This window comes from Carcharhinus amblyrhynchos, chromosome 5, assembly GCF_965287045.1.
Source record: "Carcharhinus amblyrhynchos chromosome 5, sCarAmb.v2.hapA, whole genome shotgun sequence".
NCBI classification, from domain to species: domain Eukaryota; kingdom Metazoa; phylum Chordata; class Chondrichthyes; order Carcharhiniformes; family Carcharhinidae; genus Carcharhinus; species Carcharhinus amblyrhynchos.
In genome coordinates, this window is record NC_137328.1 from 127,683,944 (window position 1) to 127,705,284 (window position 21,341).

The following is a 21,341-nucleotide window of genomic DNA, read 5'->3' on the forward strand; positions in this document are numbered from 1 at the left end:
GGTTAGCTTCTGAGGAGAGATTGAATAGACTGGGCCTGTACTCGTTGGAGTTTAGAAGGCTGAGGGGGGAATCTTATAGAGACTTACAAGATAATGAAAGGGCTGGATAGGGTAGAGGTAGAGAGATTCTTTCCACTTCGAAAGGAAAACAACTAGAGGGCCCAGCCTCAAAATAAGGGGAGGGCGGTTTAGAACGGAGTTGAGGAGGAACTTCTTCAGTCAAAGGGTGGTGAGTCTCTGGAATTCTCTGCCCATTGAAGTGGTGGAGGCTACCTCGTTGAATATATTCCAGTCACGGGTAGATAGATTTCTGATAGACAAGGGAATTAAGGGTTATGGGGAGAAAGCGGGAAAATGGAACTGATCCATTTCAGATCAGCCATGATCTTATTGAATGGCGCGTCAGGCTCGAAGGGCTAGATGGCCTACTCTGAGTCGAGTGATAATGTGGGGCAGGCAGGAAGTTAGAGATGAGGTCAGCCACAATCTTATTGAATGGCATTTATCTTTTAAGGGCTGAATGGCCGAATTTCTTTGATCTCATGGCATCTTTGCGTAAAGACAAGATGATGATGTTGCAAGGTTCACACTTGATGCTATTCAACTTCAGCGACTTGTATCCTATTTCAGAAGACTGACCCTCTGAAGACAAAAGACAGACATTTTTCAGAAAATGTTGGTCAAGAACAAGTCATTGAGTTGCTAAAATGAAGACTACGTGAGGGAGGTCTGAGTGGTCTCACATACTGGATGGGTTTCCTGACTTCTTTTTCTCCAATTACAGACAGTCCATCCCTTTCTGGAATGACAGACATGGATTATCCTCTGCAGGGGCCTGGCCTGGTATCTCTACCCAACCTTCCAGAGATCAGCCCAATCCGACGAGTCCCACTGCCTCCAGAACTGGTGGAACAATTTGGGCGTATCCTTTGGTGTAATTGCAGCTCAAAGAGCTATTGGGGTACAAGATCAGAAACTCCAGTGTCCATGTGAAACCAGATTAGGCCCCAACAGTTTCTTTCTTTAGCATTAGGATACGTTATTTCACTCCAGTCACAATTCTACTGACAAACCAGGGAGTATTTATAAAAGCACACTCAGACTCAGTCTCTCGCACAAACTCGATCTTTCTCTCGCACAAACTCGATCTTTCTCTCGCACAAACTCGATCTTTCTCTCGCACAAACTCGATCTTTCTCTCGCACAAACTCGATCTTTCTCTCGCACAAACTCGATCTTTCTCTCGCACAAACTCGATCTTTCTCTCGCACAAACTCGGTCCCCCACCCCCACTGATGCGCCCGCACGGACCCTGCCCCTCCTGGCGCACCCTGCACACATACAAACTCAACTTCTCTCTCACAGATACAAACTCGATCCATCTCACCCACTTTTGGATGTTTGGCCTCGGGTGTGGGGGGTTGTCGGTCTCTGGGGTTTCGTTATTGGGGTTACAGGCTCGGTCAGTCTTGGGATTCGGTTACAAGTTCAGTTACTTAGTTCCTTACAATCTGTGCAGACATGCAATGCAATTGTATGATGGGTGTTTTCCCAGAGATTGGCAAAGCTTGGCTTACCATTGACAGTGATATCTTCATGTGGAATTATGAGGATGGGTAAGTTGAGCATTAAGCAGGACTGGCTGTGTGTGGTTTCTGGAGGACGTTATGTGAGGTACAAATTGAATAGGAATAGAATAAAAGCTTCCACGTCCTTTTGGTAGCGTGGTGACCAGAATTGAACACTATATTCCAAGTGCAGCCTTAGTAAGGTTCAATAAACCTGCAATATGACTTGTCAATTTTTCAACTCAGTGCCCCAGCTGATGAAATCAAGCATGTTGTATACCTTCTTGACTACCTTCTCCACCTGTATTGCCACATTCAGTGACCTGTGTATCTGTACACACAGATCCCTCTGCCTATCAATACTCTTAAGGATTCTGCCATTTACTGTATATTTCCTATCTGTATTAAACTTTCCAAAATGCATTACCTCACATTTGTCCAGATTAAACTCTGTCTGCCATCTCTCCACCCAAATCTCTAACCGATCGATATCCTGCTGTATCCTCCGATGGTCCTCATCGCTTTCTGCAAATCCACCGATCTTTGTGAAATCTGCAAACTTACGAATCTAACCAGTTGCATTTTCCTCCAAATAATTTATATTTTTTACAAGCAACAAAGGTCCCAGCACTGATCCCTGAGACATGCCACTTGTCACAGCCCTCCATTCAGAAACGCACCCTTTGACTGCTACCCTCTGCCTTCTATGACTGAGCTAGTTCTGTATCCTTGCCAGCTCACCTCTGATCCCATGTGACTTCACCTTCTGCACCAGTCTGCCATGAGGGACCTTGTCAAAGGCCTTACAGAAGTCCATGTAGACAACATCCACTGCCCTACCCTCACCAATCATCATTGTCACTTCCTTGAAAAATTTGATGGAGTTAGTGAGATACTCCCCTTCACAAAACCATATTGCTTCTCACTAATACGTCCACTTATTTCCAAGTGGGAATAAATCCTGTCTCAAAGAATCCTCTCCAATAATTTCCTTACCACTGATGTAAGGCTCATCAGCCTGTAATTACCTGGATTATTCTCGCTACCCTTCTTAAACAAAGGAACAGCATTGGCTATTCTCCAATCCTCTAGGACCTCCCCTGTAGCCAGTGAGGATACCAAGATTTGTCTCAAGCCCCCGGCAATTTCCTCCCTTGCCCCTCTCAATTTTCCAGGGTACGTCCCATCAGGCCCTGGGGATTTGTCTACCTTAATGTTTCTCAAGAACCCCAAACCAGCTTCTTCTGAGTTCAACATGACTCAAACTATCCACACACCCTTTCCCAGACTCATCGTTCACCAAGTCCTTTTCTTTGGTGAATACTGAAGCAAAGTACTCATTTAATACCTCACCCATTTCCTCTGGCTCACACGTAGTTCCCCTCCCCTATCCTTGAGTGAGCCAACTCTCTCCCTGCCTACCCTTTTGCTCTTTATATATATATATATGTATTTTATTTTATATATATGCATTTATTTATTTACTTTTTTATATATATATATATAAAAAGCCTTGGAATTTTCCTTAATCCTGCTGGCCAATGATTTTTTGTAATCCCTTTTAGTCCTGTTTACTCCTTGCATATGCTTCTTTCTGCTTTCCTTGTATTCCACATTTGCTTCTTATGTTCCCAGCTTCCTAGCCTTGACAAATGCTTCATTTTTCTCTTTGACTAGGCTCACAATATCTCTTGTTATTCAAGATTCCCAAAACTTGCCATATTTATCCTTCATCCTTACAGGAATGTGTCAGTCTTCAGTCCCTATCAACTTACACTTGAAAACCTCCCACATGCCAGATGCTGATTTGCCCTCAAACATCTGCCCCCAATCTACATTCTTCAGTTCCTGCCTAATATTATTGTAATTAGCCTTCCCCCAATTTAGCACCATAACTTGAGGACTATACTTATCTCTATCCATTAGTACCTCAAAGCTTACCGAATTGTGGTCACTGTTCCTGAACTGCTCCCCTACTGAAACATTGACCACCTGACTGGGCTCATTCCACAGTATCAGGTCCAGTATGGCCCTTCCCTAGTTGGACTATCTACATATTGTTTCAAGAAACCCTCCTGGATGCTCCTTACAAACTCTGCCCCATCCACACCCCTAGGACTAAATAAGTCCCAGTCAATACAGGGGAAGTTAAAATCTCCCATTATAACAACCCTGTTGTTTTTACACCTTGCCAAAATCTGCCTACATATCTGTTCCTCTGTCTCCCGCTGGCTGTTAAGCTGTCTATAGTCAATCCCTAACATTGTGACTACACCTTTCCTGTTCCTGGGCGCTGCCCATATTGCCTTTTGTATGAGCTCTCCGAGGTGTCCTCCCAGAGTACAGCTGTGATATTCTCCTTAACTAGTAGTGCAACTCTCCCACCCCTTTTAGAACAAAGAACATCCCAGCACGGGAAACAGGCCCTTCGGCCCAACGAGCCCGCGCCGCCGCATCTTCCCACACCTACCCTACCCTTACATCCCCCTCTATCCCACGTGAAACATCTATATCCCAGAACATTAAGCTGCCAATCCTGTCCTTCCCTTAACCAAGTCTCTGTAATCGCAACAACGTCATCGTTCCAAGTACTAGCCCAAACTCTTAAGTTCATCTGTATCTTGAGGACACAGCCTCAAGATAAGGGGGAGACAGTTTAGATTGGAGTTGAGGAGGAACTTCTTCACTCAAAGGGTGGTGAATCTCTGGAATTCTCTGCCCGTTGAAGTGGTGGAGGCTGCCTCGCTAAATATATTTAAGTCATGGGTAGATAGGTTTCTGATAGGGGAATTAAGGGTTATGGGGAGAAAGCGGGAAAGTGGAACTGATCCACTTCAGATCAGCCATGATCTTATTGAATGGCGGGGCAGGCTCGAAGGGCTAGATGGCCTACTCCTGCTCCTATTTCTTATGTTCTTATACCTATTACATTTCTTGCATTGAAACAAATACACTTCACTCCACAAGACCCTCTTTGATCAGCAACCCCACCCTGTCTGCTCTTCCTCTGAGTCTTACTGGCTCTACTTTCTGGTTCCCCTTTAGTTAATTCACCTTTGCTTTGGTTCTCAGTCCCCTGCCAAATTAGTTTAAATCCTCCTGTGTGACAATAGCAAATCTCCTGGCCAGAATATTTATGCCCTTTGAGCTTAGGTGCAACCTGTCCTTCTGGTACAGATCCCACCTGTCCTGGAAGAGACCCCAGTGGTCCAGATATCTGAAACTTTCCCTTCTACACCAGCTTTTAGCCACATGTTGAGCTGCACCATCTTCCTATTTTTATGTGGCACAGGGAGGAATCCTGAGGTTACAACCCTGGAGGTCCTGCTTTTTAACTTTCGACCGAACTCCCTAAACTGCTACTGCAGGATCTCATGACTCTTCCCAGCTATGTCGTTAATACAAATATGTACCATGACCTCTGGCTGTTCGCCTTCTGATGTGGATATGAACATAGAACACTACAGCACAAACAGGCCCTTCGGCCCACGAGTTGCGCCGATCACATCAACACCTACCAACCTACAGACCTATCTATAACCCTCAATCTCATTAAACCCCATATACTCATCCAGAAGTCTTTTAAAAGACCCCAGCGAGTTCGCCTCCACCACCACTGACGGCAGCCGATTCCATTCACTCACCACCCTCTGAGTGAAAAACTTACCCCTAACATCACTTCTGTACTTGCCTCCCCGCACCTTAAATCTGTGTCCTCTCGTAGTGACCATTTCAACCCGGGGAAATAGCCTCTGAGAATCCACCCTATCTATTCCTCTCAACATTTTGTAAACTTCTATCAGGTCGCCTCTCAACCTTCGTCTCTCCAGGGAAAAGAGTCCCAGCTCCCTCAACCTAACTTCATAAGGCATGCCTCCCAGTCCAGGCAACATCCTTGTAAATCTCCTCTGTACCCTCTCAATAGTTTCTACGTCTTTCCTATAGTGAGGCGACCAGAACTGCGCACAATACTCTAAATGAGGCCTGACAAGGGTCTTATAAAGTTGCAGCATTACCTCCCGACTCCTAAACTCAAACCCTCGATTAATGAAGGCCAGTACACCATACGCCTTCTTGACCACCTCCTCCACCTGCGAGGCCGATTTAAGAGTCCTGTGGACCCGGACCCCTAGATCCTTCTGCTCTTCAACACTACTCAGACTTCTGCCCTTGATAGTGTACTCGTTCATCCCGTTGGTTCTGCCAAAATGGACGACTACACATTTATCCGCGTTGAAGTCCATCTGCCACTTCTCTGCCCAGTCCTGCATCCTATCTATGTCCTGCTGCAACTTTTGACATCCTTCCAGACCATCCACAACACCACCGACCTTAGTGTCATCAGCGAACTTACTTACCCATCCCTCCACTTCCTCATCCAGGTCATTTATGAAAATGACAAACAACAAGGGTCCCAGAACAGATCCTTGAGGCACTCCGCTGGTGACTGACCTCCATTCAGAAAAAGCCCCATGCACAACCAATGCCAGCGTTGGACTGGGGTAAACACAGTTAAAAAGTCTGACAACACCAGGTTTAAGTCCAACCGATTTATTTGATAGTAAACTCACTAGCTTTCGGGTTTGTCCCTTCGTCAGAACTCTCCATTCACCTGACGAAGGGACAAACCCGAAAGCTAGTGACTTTACTATCAAATAAGTCGGTTGGAATTCAACCTGGTGTTGTCAGACTTTTTACTGTGTTCGCCTTCTCCCTTTAGAATGCTTTCTGCCTGTTCCTAGAAATCCTGGGTCCTGGGCCCTGGCACCAGGGAGGCAACACACCATCCTGGAGTCTCTTTCACGTCCACAGAAGCGCCTATGTGCACCTCTATCAAGTCTTCTGTAACTGTTGCTCTAATGGTTTTTGTCCCTCCCTGCGTAACAACAGCTAGCTGTGGTGCCACTGCTCTGGCTGCTGTTGTTATCCCCTGATGGGCCACCCTCACAACAGTACCCAAAATGGTATACTTGTTAGAGAAGGGAAAGACCACAGGAGATTCCTGCACTGACTGCCTGACACTTCTAGCAGTCACCCATCTATCTGCAATGAGCTAAGGTGATCTAACCTTCCAGAGCAGCCTACCAGTTGGAACTTTATTAAAGTTTACCCACCATCTACAAGGTGCAAATCTGGTGTATGATGGAATACCCCCCACTTGCCTGGATGGGTGCAGCTCCAACAACTCAAGAAGCTTGACACCATTCAGGACAAAGCAGCCCTGCTTGATTGACACCACATCTAGAAACATTCAATCCCTCCACCACCGACACTCAGTAGCAGCAGTGTGTACTATCTACGAGATGCACCGCAGCAATTCACCAAAGATCTTTAGACAGCACCTTTTATCGAGAAGGACAACGGCAGCAGATACATGGGAACACCACCACCTGCAAATTCCCCTCCAAGCCACTCACCATCCTGACTTGGAAATATATTACCGTTCCTTCACAGTCGCTGGGTCAAAATTCTGGAGTTCCCTCCCGAACAACATTGTGGGTTAATCCACAGAACATGGATTGCAGCGATTCAAGAAGGCAGCTCACCACCACCTTCTCAAGGGGAATTAGGGATGGGCAATAAATGTCGGCCAGCCAGCAACACCCATGTCCCAAGAATGAATTAACAAAAGGCCTTACTGAAGTCCGTACAGACTACGTCTACCGCCCTGCCCTCATCAGCCTTCCTGGTCACTACTTCAAAGAACTCTAATAAAATTGTAAGGCATGTTCTCCCATGCACAAAGCTGTGCTGACTTCTCCTAATCAAACCCTGTCTTTCCAAATGCCTGTATATCTTATCTCAGAATTCTCTCTAGTAACTTACCCAAGACAGATGTTAGGCTTACCGGTCTATAATTCACAGGTTTTTCTTTGCAACCCTTCTTAAATAAGGGCACACCATTTGCTATGCACCAGTCGTCTCATAGCTCACCCATGGCTAATGATAATGCAGCTATCTCAGCCACTCTTCTGTAGCCTCACGCAGTGTTCTTGGATATACCTGGTCAGGGCCAGGAGATTTATACACCTTCATACATGTTAATATGCCTATCACCTCCTCTACTGTAATGAGAACTCGGGAAAGAGCAAAACTTGACCGACTCTTGGGAAATCGGGCTGGGCAAGTGACTGAGGTGACGGTGGGGGAGCACTTTGGGATCAGTGACCATAGTTTTATGAATTTTAAAATAATTATGGAAAGGGACAAAACTGGTCTACAGGTGCAAGTTCTAAATGGGGCAAGGCAAATTTTGATGGAATTCGACAGCAGCTTGCTAGAGTAGTTTGTTTGAGGGCAGAGGCACCTCCGGCAAGTGGGAGACTTTTAAAAGTGAAATAAATCGCCAATATATCTCCACTAACTTTCCTAGGTTCCCAAGCCTTCATGTTTTTCTCCACGGTAAACACAGGAGAAATATTAATTAAGAACCTCGACCATCTCCTGCGGTTCCATATATATGTACCCACTTTGGTCCTTGAGGCGTCCTGTTCTCTCTCTAGTTATTCTTTTTCCTTCAGTATTCTTAAAGAATCCCTTTGGACTCATCTTAATCCTCTCAGCCAAAGCTCGTCAAGCCCCCTTTTTGCTGTCCTAATTTCCTTCTTGAGTATACTCCTGTATCCCCTGTAAGTCTTCTGGGAATCCCTTGATTCCAGCTGCTTGTACCTGAGCCATGCCTCCTCCTTTTTCCTGTCCAAAAACTCTTTAAGTTTTGTCATCCAGGGTTCTCTACTCCTCCCAGCGTTGCCCTTCATCCTAACAGGAACATAGAGATCCTGAACTCAAGTTATTTCACTTTTAAAAGTCTCCCACTTGCCGGAGGTGCCTCTGCCCTCAAACAAACTACTCTAGCAAGTTGCTGTCTAATTCCATCAAAATTTGCCTTGCCCCATTTAGAACTTGCACCTGTAGACCAGTTAACATAGAACATAGAACACTACAGCACAAACAGGCCCTTTGGCCCACGAGTTGCGCCGATCACATCAACACCTACCAATCTATAGACCTATCTATAACCCCCAATCCCATTAAATTCCATATACTCATCCAGAAGTCTTTTAAAAGACCCCAGCGAGTTTGCCTCCACCACCACTGACGGCAGCCGATTCCATTCACTCACCACCCTCTGAGTGAAAAACTTACCCCTAACATCACTTCTGTACTTGCCTCCCCGCACCTTAAATCTGTCCCTTTCCATAATTATTTTAAAATTCATAAAACTATGGTCACTGATCCCAAAGTGCTCCCCCACCGTCACCTCAGTCACTTGCCCAGCCCAATTTCCCAAGAGTTGGTCAAGCTTTGCTCTTTCCCGAGTAGGACCCCCCCTCCCCCCCATGCTCCCTGAGGAAACTTTCCTGAACACGCTTAACAAATTCCACCCCATCTAAGCCCTGAACTCTGTCACTCCCAGTCTGTGTTCGGAAAATCAAAATCCACTACTATGACAATCCTATTACTTGTGCAGATCTCCCTAATCTCACTCCATATTTGTTGTTCTAATTCCCGTTGATTATTTAGTGGTCCATCGTACAACCCCAATAAGGTCACCATCCACCTTATTTCTCAGTTCCACCCACAAATCCTCGGTAGATGATCCCTCGGTTATTTCATCTGACTACTGCCATGATGCTCCCCTGAATTAAAAATGCAACTCCCCCCTCCTCTCTATCCCCTATCTCTGTGCCATCTGAAGCCCATGTATTCTGCAACATTGAGCTGCTAGTCCTGTCCCTCCCTTAGCCATGTTTCAGTAATTGCCAAAATATCCCAATCCCATGTATCTACCTGAGTTCAACAGCCTTACCTGTCTGCCCTCTTGCATTGAAATAGATTTAATCCAACAGCTTTCCCCTGCCCCTGTCTGTCATGTCTATTCAGCTTGCCATTGCTGAGTACTTCATTTCCTTTCAGCCCATCATTTGCTTCCCTGTTGCTGAGGATCCCTCCTTCCCCTGCCAATCTGGTTTAAACCCTTCCTTGTAGCACTGAACTTGAACCCTTGCTTTGCGAGACACCTTCGCTCAACTTGTGAGCACGACCCAAACTTCGGGTTGTTTGCCATTTCAAACTGGCATCTAGCTCTCGACCCACATGTCCATGCTCGGCCTGCTGTGATGCTCCAGTGATGCCCAACACAAACTAGAAAAGCAACACAAAGAACAAAAACAATTACAACACAGGAACAGGCCCTTAGGCCCTTCGGCCCTCCAAGCCTGCACCGATCATGCTGCCTGACTTAACTAAAACCCCCTACATTTCCGTGGACCGTATCCCTCTATTCCCATCCTATTCTTATACTTGTCTAGTTGCCTCTTAGAAGTCACTATTATATCTGCCTCACCCAGCAGTAAATTCCAGGCACTCACCACCATCTGTATTAAAAAAAAACTTGCACCTCTTCAATTTATGTTGCAGCCGTCTAGGCTCAGCACAGACTTATGCACTTGTCTCTCCGTATTGACCCTCTTTTGTGTTGTCGCATACAAAATTTCAAACCACACCTCCTCCACTGGGCCACCTGTCATTTGTTGAGTTTTGCTTTCACTGAGCACTGACCTTTATTCTCCAACTAACACATTCTGCTGCCTCACCTTTATTGCCACTATTAGCAATTGTGCAGTCCATAAGCTTTTTAACACCCCCTTTATCTTGTTGGTATGATATATTTATCAATCTCCCCTCAGCTCTGACCTACCGCTGACCTAATATGTCCCACCTCTGTCCTCTGTCTCATCTTCAATCTCTCTGAGGACTTGAAATGTTAACTCTTCTTTTTTGTCCACAGATGCCACCAGAGCTGCTGAGTTTATTCAGCACTTTTTTTGTTTTTATATCTGCATTCACCTGTTGGGCTGAATGGCCTCAGACGGTGCTGTGAAATCTACTCTGTTCATTCATGGCTTCATTTTTCAGGGGCGATTTGGCATATTTTGATGGACTGAGTGAAACAATTCTGTCAGTGGGACTAGTAAAACCTAGAACAGGTAAGTAGCTCTTTCCAACTCCAGTTTCTGAGGGGCAGGGCCAGACACTAGGTTGCACTTCAGAGCTGCTTATTGACTCCCAGTCCACACAGACATGGTGGCACAGTGGTTAGCGCTGCTGCCTCACAGCACCAAGGCACTGGATTCGATTCCAGCCTTGGGTGACTGTATGGAGTTTGCACGTTCTCCCCATGTCTGCATAGGTTTCCTCTGGGTGCTCCAGTTTCCTCCCACGGTCCGAAAGACATGCATTGGCCATGCTAAATTCTCTTTCAATGTACCCGAACAGGCGCTGGAATGTGGCGACTAAGGGATTTTCACAGTAACTTTATTGCGGTGTTAATGTAAGCCGATTTGTGACACTAATAAATAAATTTAAACTTAAAACCATCTTGAGCAACCGGATGCCTGGAGGCAGAGTTGGTTATTTGCCTCTTTCCCATTTGAGCATTGGGCTGTCAGTGTTGCACTGGTTTCATTATTAAATATGCATCCCTCTCTCAAGTCAAAGAGCTTTACAGCATAGAAAGTGTCTCTTTGGCTCAGCGTGTCTGCAACAACCATTAAACTCCTACCAACGTTGGTCGGTTCTTTACTCAGGGTAGTAAGGGCGTGGAATGCCCTGCCTGCAGCAGTTGTGGACTCGCCAACTTTAAGAGTGTTCAAATGGTCAGTGGATAGGCATATGGATAACACTGGAATAGTTTAGGTTCCGCTGGTCGGCGCAACATGGAGGGCCGAAGGGCCTGTACTGCGCTGTAATGTTCTGTGTTCCAAAGCCACTTTCCAGCACTTAGTCTGTAGCCTTATGTCCTATGGCATTTCAAGTGCTCATCAAAATGCTTAAGTGTTGACGATTCCTGGTTCTACCACCCTTCAAGGCAGAGTCCCAGATTCCCAGCACACTTCTTTTATTCATTCATTGGACATGGGTGTTGCTCGCTGGCTAGCCAGCATTTTTTGGTCATCCTTAGTTGCCCTTCCTTCCCTAAAGAAAATTTTACTGGGTGGAAAAAGTCTCCTCAAATACCCTCGAAATCTACTTTGATCCCTAATGGGCCTAACTCTTTCCCTAGTTAGCGTCATAGAGCAATACAGCGCGGAAACAGGCCCTTCGTCCCAACCGGTCCACGCTGACCATGGTGCCCTCCCAGCTAGTCCCAATTTGGCCCGTTTCCCTCTCATCCTCCCCCATCCATGCATTTATATAAATACTTTTTAAATGTTGCTATTGTACCTGCCTCAACCACTTTGGCAGTTCGTTGCACATACGCCCTACCCTCTGCATGAAGAAGTTGTCCCTCAGGTCCCTTTTAAACCTTTCCCCTCTCATCTTAACCCTGTGCCCTTTACTTTTCTCCTTCCGGGGGAAAAAAAAATATGTGCATTCATCCTATCTACATCCTTCATGATTTTATAAATCTCACTAAGGTCACTCCTCATTCTCCTACTTACCCTCTTGCACTTAGTATACTTGCAAAACACCTTGGGATTTTCCTCTATTTTGATTTTTCATGGCCCCATTTCACACTATTTTTTTTAAACTACCCTCCTGCACTTTCCTCTGTCTAGGACACCCATTGCTTTTAGCCCTACAGAATCCTGACTATGTAGAAGGAAGCCATTCGGCCCACTGAGGCTACACTGATTCTCCGAAAGTGCATCTTACCCAGGCCAACCCTCCTGTCCTATCCTTGTAACCCCGCGCATTTACTAATCCACCTAACTTTCACATATTTGGACACGAAGGGGCAATTTAGCATGACCCCAAGAAAAAGACTCTGACAGATTGATGGACGAGCAATTTGTTTGGGACAGAGACTGTGACTGATTGATGGACTGGATATTTGTAGAGTGTGACATCAATAGACATAGAAACATAGAAGACAGAAGCAGGAGGAGGCCATTTGGCCCTTCAAGCCTGCTGAGCCATTTGTCACAATCATGGCTGATCGTCCAACTCAGTAGTCTAATCCTGCTTTCTCCCCATAACCTTTGATCCCATTCGCCTCGAGTGCTGTATCCAGCTGCCTCTTGAGTACATTCAACGTTTTAGAACATAGAACATTACAGCGCAGTACAGGCCCTTGGTATTGCACTGACCTGTGAAACCAATCTAAAGCCCATCTAACTTAAACTATTCCAATATCATCCATATGTTTATTCAATTACCACTTAAATGCCCTCAATGTCGGCACGTCCACTGCTGTTGCAGGCAGGGCATTCCATGCCCTTACTACTCTCTGAGTAAAGAACCTACCTTTGATATTTGTCCTATATCTATCAACCTTCAATTGAAAACTATGTCCCCTCATGCTAGCCATCTTCATCCAAGGAAAAAGGCTCTCACTGTCCACCCTATCTGATCCTTTGATCATCTTATATGCCTCTATTAAGTCATGTCTTACCTTCAGTCTAACGAAAACAGCCTCAAGTCCCTCAGCCTTTCCTCATAAGACCTTTCACATCCTGGTAAATCTCCTCTGTGTCCTTTCCAATGCTTCCACATCCTTCCTTTAATGTGGTGACTAGAACTGTACGTAATACTCCAAGTGCGGCCACACCAGAGTTTTGTACAGGTGCAACGTGAACTCGTGGCTCCGAAACTCAATCCCTCTACCAATAAAAGCTAACGCACCGTAAGCCTTCTTAACAACCCGATTAACCTGTGTGCCAACTTTCAGGGATCTAGGCATATGGACCGAGATCTCTCTGCTCATCCACACTACCAAGTAACTTACCCTTAGCCCAGTACTCTGTATTCCTGTTACTCCTTCCAAAGTGAATCACTTCACACTTTTCCACATTAAACTCCACTTGCCACCTCTCAGCCCAGCTCTGCAGCTTATCTGTGTCCCTCAGTAACCTGCAACATCCTTCCACACTGTCCACAACTCCATCGACTTTAGTGTCATCCACAAATTTACTAACTCATCCTTCTAAGCCCTCATCCAGGTCATTTATAAAAATGACAAACAGCAGTGGCCCCAAAACAGATCCTTGCGGTATACCACGAGTAACTGAACTCCAGGATGAACATTTCCCATCAACCACCTCCCTCTATCTTCTTACAGCTAGCCAATTTCTGATCCAAACCACTAAATCACCCTCAATCCCATGCCTCTATATCTTCTGCAGTAGCTTACCGTGGGGAACCTTATCAAATATTTTACTGAAATCCGTATACACCACATCAACTGCTTTACCCTCATCCACCTCTTTGGTCACCTTCTCTACTCCCCTTCTTGAACAGGGGGACAACATTTGCTATCCTCCAGTCTCCTGGTACTATTCCTGTAGACAATGACGACATAAGGATCAAAGCCAAAGGCCCTGCAATCTTTCCCTAGCGTCCCAGAGAATGCTTGGATAAATCTCATCTGGCCCTATTTTCATACTTTCCAGAATTGCTAACACCTCTTGATGAACCTCAATCCCGTCTAGTCTAATAGCCCTGTATCTTAGCATTCTCCTTGGCAACATTGTCTTTTTCCTATGTGAATATTGATGAAAAATATTCATTTAGTGCCTGTCCTATCTCTTCAAACTCCACGCACAACTTCCCACTACTGTCTTTGACTGACCCTAATCATTCTTTTATTTATTTTGGCATGAACTACTTCCTGTGGTAATGAATTCCACAAGCTCATAATTCTTTGGGTGAAGAAATGTCTCCTCATCTCTGTCCTAAATGGTCTACCCTGTATCCTGAGACTGGATATTACTGCTTGGGACAGACATCATGACAGGTTCATGGACTGGATGCTACTGCTTGGGGAAGAGACTGTGACAGGTCAATGGACTAGATACTTGTTTGGGACAGAGTGTGATATCAGTGGCTGGACACTGCTGCTTGTGATAAGGGCAGTGAGAGAAATGAATGTGGTTTGAGGAATTGAGTGATGCTGTAAATCTGCAGGGTGAATGGTGGGTGTGTTTGTTTAAAACACCAGAGATGGGCCATGTCTCACTCTGGCTTTATGTTCATTTCACTTGGTCAACTTTTTAACTAAGAATCCAATTTGTGTTTGCAGGGATCTTCCAGCCTCACATCCGACAGCTGCTGGTATTGACCACACCTGTTGACATTGTGATCTTGGGTGTCAGCTTCACCAACTCTCAGACAGGTGCTGTAAATGATCTAAATCTCAATTGAAAGTTGCCCTTTATATCTAGAGGACTGGAATACAATGGGGTCAACCTTATTCTTTGCATTATCCGAAGCTTGACGTATTGTTAACCGTGAGCACAGTGATAGACTTGAAAAGAATAGACCCGTGGCAGATGAAATTAAATGCGTATCAAAATGTTTATAAGAGATAGGAGCAGAATTAGGCCATTTGGTCCATTGAGTCTGCTCTGCCTTTCGATCATGGCTGATGTGCTCCTCATCCTTCATTTACTGCCTTCTCCCCATAACCTTTCAACCCATTACCAATTAAACATCTGTCTAACTCCTCCTTTAATTTACTCACTGTCTCAGCATCCACTGCAGTTTGGGCTAGTGAATTCCACAGATTCACAACTCTTTGGGAGAAGTAGTTTCTCCTCAGCTCTGTTTGAATTTGCTACCCCTTATCCTAAGACAAGAACCTCTTGTCCGAGAATGCCCCACAAGAGGAAATGTCCGCTCCACATCGACTTTATCCATTCTTTTTATTATCTTGTATACCTGAATTTGATCTCCCTTCATTCTTTGAAGTTCCCGAGAACGTAGAACACTACAGCACGAACAGGCCCTTTGGCCCACTAGTTGCGCCGATCACTTGTATACCTACTAAGCCATAGACCTATCTATAACCCCCAATCCTATCAGATCCCATATACTCAGCCAGAAGTCTTTTAAAAGACCCCAGCGAGTTCGCCTCCACCACCACCGACGGCAGCTGATTCTGTTCACTCACCACCTTCTGAGTGAAAAACTTACCCCTAACATCTCCTCTGTACTTTCCTCCCTGCGCCTTAAATCTGTGTCCTCTCGTAGCGACCGTTTCAGCCCTGGGAAATAGCCTCCGAGAATCCACCCTATCCAAGCCTCTCAATATTTTATAAACCTCTATCAGGTCGCCTCTCAACCTTCGTTAAATTAAAAGCGGAGGAATTTAGAGTAGCTAAGAGTAGTGGGCGAGAAGAGGATTGGGAGAGGTTTAAATGTCAACAAAGATTGACAAAGAAGTTGATAAAGAAGGGTAGGAGAAACTATGAAGCTGGGCTAGCGCTTAATATAAAAAAGGATAGCAAGAGTTTTTATAAATATATAAAAAGGAAGAGGCTGGCTAGGGTGAATGTTGGTCCTTTAGAGGATGAGAAAGGGGACCTAGTGGTACGGGATGAGGATATGGCTAAGGTATTGAATAACTTTTTTGTTTCTGTCTTCACGGAGGAGGACGTGAATAATTTGCCAGGTGTTAGCGATGGAAAGGTGGTAGGACTGGAGGGTCTTAATGACATTACTGTTACTAGAGAGGCGGTGCTCGACAGACTGGAGGGGCTGATTGTGGACTAGTCCCCAGGACCGGATGGAATGCATCCGAGGGTTCTGAAAGAAATGGCGGAGGTGATAGTGGATGCCTTGGTGGTTATTTTCCAGACGTCGCTGGATTCTGGGGAAGTGCCGGATGATTGGAAAACGGCTAGTGTTATGCCGTTGTTTAAGAAGGGTGCCAGGCAAAAGGCGGGGAATTATAGGCCGGTTAGTTCAACGTCTGTGGTGGTTAAAATGTTAGAATCTGTCATTAAGGAGGAAATTGCGAGGCATCTTGAAGGGAATTGCTTGATAGTGCAGACGCAGCACGGTTTCATTAAAGGGAAGTCGTGTCTGACAAATTTACTGGAATTCTATGAGGATGTGTCTAGGGCGGTGGATAGAGGAGAGCCGGTGGATGTGGTCTTTCTAGATTTTCAGAAGGCGTTTGACAAAGTACCTCACAAGAGGTTATTGCAGAAGGTCGAGGGACATGGAGTTGGGGGTAGGGTGTTAGCGTGGATAGAGGATTGGTTATCAAATAGGAGGCAGAGAGTGGGGGTCAATGGGTGCTATTCGGATTGGCGGGTGGTGACTAGTGGAGTGCCCCAGGGGTCGGTGCTGGGGCCTCAGCTTTTTACCATTTATAGAGATGATCTGGAGGAGGGAACCGAGTGTAGGGTGTCGAAATTTGCTGATGACACCAAGATTGGGGGAACGGCAAATTGTGCGGAGGGTGTGGAGAGTCTGCAGAAGGATCTAGATAGGCTGGGCGAATGGGCCAGGAACTGGCAAATGGAATTTAATGTTGGCAAGTGTGAGGTGGTCCACTTTGGTAGAAAGAATGGTAGGAAGGACTATTACTTACGGGGCGAAAAACTGCAGCAGGCGACGGTGCAGAGGGACGTCGGGGTCCTTGTGCATGAGTCGCAAAAACCCAGCTAGCAGGTGGTCAGGAAGGCGAATGGGATGCTGGCCTTCATAGCGAGGGGGATTGAATATAAAAGTCAGGAGGTCTTGCTGCAACTGTATAGGGCATTGGTGAGGCCGCAGCTGGAGTACTGTGTGCAGTTTTGGGCGCCGCACCTGCGCAAAGATATTTTGGCCTTGGAGGGAGTGCAGAGGAGGTTTACTAGGCTGATACCGGAGGAGAGGCTGAATAAACTGGGCTTGTACTCGTTAGAGTTTAGAAGAATGAGGGGAGATCTCATTGAGACGTATAAGATGATGAATGGGATGGATAGGATAGAGGTGGAGAGACTCTTCCGGCTCAAAAAAGACAGTAGGACTAGGGGGCACAGCCTCAAGATAAAAGGGGGGCGGTTTAGAACGGAGTTGAGGAAGAACTTCTTCACTCAAAGGGTGCTGAATCTCTGGAATTCTCTGCCCGTTGAAGTGGTGGAGGCTGCCTCGCTAAATATTTTTAAGACGCGGGTTGATGGGTTTTTGATAAGAGAGGGGATTAAGGGTTATGGGGAGAGGGCGGGAATGTGGAACTGAGCCACGACAGATCAGCCATGATCTTATTGAATGGCGGGGCAGGCTCGAAGGGCTAGATGGCCTATTTCTGCTCCTATTTCTTATGTTCTTATGTTTTCTTTCTTTTTCGCTCATTCCTCTAACCTAAGGGGGTCAGGGAGTATCAGGCAAGATCTTTTTATCTAGAGGGAATGGTAGGAAAAGCAGTGCAATGTTCCTCCTGCAGGATGTTTAAGGTGAGAGATGCCTTCAGTGTCCCTGCTGATTTCACCTGTGGGAAGTGCACCCATCTTCAGCTCCTCAAAAACTGTGTTAGGGAACTGGTCCTGGAGCTGGATGAGCTTCGGATCATTCGGGAGGCAGAGATGATCATAGATAAAAGCTTCAGGGATTTGGATACTCCCAGAAATGAAAATAGATGGGTGATGGTGAGAAGGGCTGGGAGGAAGCAGCCAGTGCGGGGATCCCCTGTGGTTATTCCCCTCAGCAACAAGTATACCGCATTGGATACTGTTGAGGGCAACAACCTACCAGTGGTAAGCCAGAGTGATCGGACCTCCGGCACTGAGTCTGTCCCTATGCCTCAGAAGGGAAGGGAGGAGAGCAGTAGAGCAATAGTAATTAGAGACGCGTTGGTTAGAGGGACAGATAGGAGGTTCTGTGTCAGCAAAAGAGATGGTATGTTGCCTCCTGGGTGCAAGGCTCCGTGACATCTCGGACAGTGTTTTCAGGATCCTTAAGGGGGAGGGTGATCAGTCGCAGGTCGTGATGCACATTGGTACCAACGACATAGGCAGGAGAAGGGATGGGGATTTAAAACAGGAATTTAGGGAGCTAGGATGGAAGCAAGACTTCTTGAGAAGGTGAGAGGGCATGGTATCCAAGGGGCTTTGGCCTTGTGCATCCAGAACTGGCTTGCCTGCAGAAGGCAGAGAGTGGTTGTGGATGGGTCTCTTTCTGCATGGAGGTCAGTCACCAGTGGAGTGCCCCAGGGATCTGTTCTAGGACCCTTGCTGTTTGTCATTTTCATAAATGACCTGGATGAGGAAGTGGAGGGATGGGTAAGTAAGTTCGCTAAGATAAGGTTGGTGGTGTTGTGGATAGTCTGGAGGGATGTCAGAAGTTGCAGCGTGACATAGCTAGGATGCAGGGCTGGGTGGAGAAGTGGCAGATGGACTTCAACACGGATAAACGTGTACTGGTCCATTTTGGCAGGACCAATGAGATGTAGGAGTACGATATCAAGGGTTGGAGTCTTAGCTGTGTTGAGGAGCAGAAGGATCTCGGGGTCCGGTTCCATAGGACTCTTAAATCGGCCTCGCAGGTGGAGGATGTGGTCAAGAAGGCGAATGGTGTCCTGGCCTTCATTAATCGAGGGATTGAGTTTAGGAGTCGGGTGATAATGCTGCAACTTTATAAGACCCTTGTCAGACCCCACTTGGAGTACTGTGCGCAGTTCTGGTTGCCTCACTGCAGGAACAATGTGGAAGCTATTGAGAGGGTGCAGAGGAGATTTACAAGGATGTTGCCTGGATTGGGAGGCATGCCTTATGAGGATAGGTTGAGGGAGCTCGGTCTCTTCTCCCTGGAGAGACGAAGGTTGAGAGGTGACCTGATAGAGGTTTATAAAATGTTGAGAGGAATAGATAGGGTGGATTCTTGGAGGCTATTTCCCAGGGCTGAAATGGTCGCTACGAGAGGACACAGGTTTAAGGGTAAGTTAGTGGTAAGTTTTTCACTCAGAGGGTGGTGAGTGAGTGGAATCGGCTGCTGTCAGTGGTGGTAGAGGTGAACTCGCTGGGGTCTTTCAAAAGACTTCTGGATGAGTAAGACTTCTAGATTTAATGGCATTGGGAGTTACAGATAGTTCTGTGGCTTGGTAGGTATGGATGTGATCGGCGCAACTTGTGGGCCGGAGGGCCTGTTTGTGCTGTAGTGTTCTATGTTCTATTTTCTGAGAGCCAGGACAAAGCATGTTGTCATCTCTGGTTTGTTGCCGGTGCCACGTGCTAGTGAGTTGAGGAACAGAGAGAGAGTGCAGATGAACATGTGGCTGCAGGGATGGTGTAGAAGAGAGGGTTTCATTTACACGGATAATTGGAGCACTTTCTGGGGAAGATGGGACCTGTACAAACAGGATGGTTTGCACCTGAACCAGAGGGGCACCAATATCCTGGGAGGGAAATTCGCTACAGCTCTTTGGGGGTGGGGGGTTTAAACTTATTTCTCAGGGGGATGGGAAAATGAGCTGTAGTCCAAAAGCCAGTGTTGAGGGTCGTGAGGTACTGAGGAAAGTATCAAGGTCGCAGAGCGTACAGGCAGATAGGATGGTGGGTTGTTGAAGTGTATCTACTTCAGTGCAAGGAACATTCGGAATAAGGCAGGCAAACTTGGAGCTTGGATTTGTACTTGGCAGTATGATGTCGTGGCCATTACGGAGGCATGGTTAGGACAGGGACAGGAATGGTTGTCGGCGGTTCCGGGGTGTAGATGTTTCAGTAAGAGCAGGGAAGGTGGTAAAAGAGGTGGAGGAGTAGCATTGTTAATCAAGGATAGTTTAACGGCTGCTGAAAGGCATTTCGAGGGGGATCTGCCTACTGAGGGAATATGAGCTGAAGTTAGAAATAGGAAAGGATCGATCACGTTATTAGGAGTTTTCTATTGGCTCCCAAATAGTAATAGAGATGTGGAGGAGGAAATAGCAAAGCAGATTATGGATAGGTGTGGAGGTCACAGGGTAGTTATCATGGGTGACTTTAACTTTCCAAATATTGATTGGAACCTTTATAGGTCGAATATTTCAGATGGGACACTTTTTGTACAGTGTGTGCAGGAGGGTTTCCTGACACAATATGTGGATAAGCCAACAAGAGGTGGGGCCACGTTGGACTTGGTACTGAATAATGAACCGGGCCAAGTGTTAGATTTGTTTGTGGGAGAGCACTTTGGAGATAGTGACCACAATTTGGTGTCCTTCGTTATTGCAATGGAGGGGGATAGGGCCATATGGCAGGACAAGGTTTATAGTTGGGGCAGGGGTAATTATGATGCGATTAGGCAAGAATTAGGGAGCATACGATGGGAACAGAAACTGTCAGGTATGGATATAAACGAAAAGTAGAGCTTTTTCAGGCAACAAACACTGCGTGTCCTTGATAGGTATGTCCCTGTCAGGCAGGGAGGAAATGGCTGAGTGAGGGAACCATGGTTCACAAAGGAGGTTGAATGTCTTGTTAAGAGGAAAAAGGAAGTGTATGTAAGGATAAAAAAACAAGGTTCAGTTGGGTCGCTTGAGGGTTACAAGGTAGCTAGGAATGAGTTAAAGAAAGGGCTTAGGAGAGCTAGGAGGGGGCATGAGAAGTCATTGGCGGGTTGGATCAAGGAAAACACAAGGCTTTTTACTCTTATGTGAGAAATGAAAGAATGACCAAGGTGAGGTTAGGGCCAGTCAAGGATAGAAGTGGGAACTTGTGCATAGAATCAGAAGACATAGGTGAGGCGTTGAATGAATACTTTTCTTCAGTGTTCACTAAGGAGAGGGGCCATGTTTTTGAGGATGAGTGCTTGATATAGGATGGAGGAGGTAGATGTTCTGAGGGAAGATGTATTAGCAATTTTGAAAAACCTGAGGGTCGATAAGTCCCCTGGGTCAAATGGGATACATTCTAGAATACTTTGGGAGGCAAGGGATGAGATTGTGGAGTCTTCAGCTTTGATCTTTTGGGTCCTCGCTGTCCATGGGGATAGTGCCAGAGGACTGGACAGTGACGAATGTTGTCCCTCTGTTCAAGAAAGGAAATAGCAATGACCCTAGTAATTATTGACCAGATAGTCTTACTT

General features: G+C 46.1%; 1 protein-coding gene across 1 annotated transcript in view; it reads left to right on the forward strand.

Annotated features, from left to right (window-relative positions):
* Positions 1-790: 790 nt before the first annotated feature.
* nup155 (nucleoporin 155) overlaps positions 791-21,341 on the forward strand; it is a 242,618-nt gene continuing 222,067 nt past the window's right edge. The window contains exons 1-4 of the mRNA XM_080189562.1: positions 791-922; positions 1,520-1,616; positions 10,488-10,558; positions 14,593-14,685. Coding sequence (XP_080045688.1) covers positions 805-922; positions 1,520-1,616; positions 10,488-10,558; positions 14,593-14,685 — 379 coding nt within the window. The 5' untranslated portion in view covers positions 791-804. The remainder of the gene's footprint in view (positions 923-1,519; positions 1,617-10,487; positions 10,559-14,592; positions 14,686-21,341) is intronic.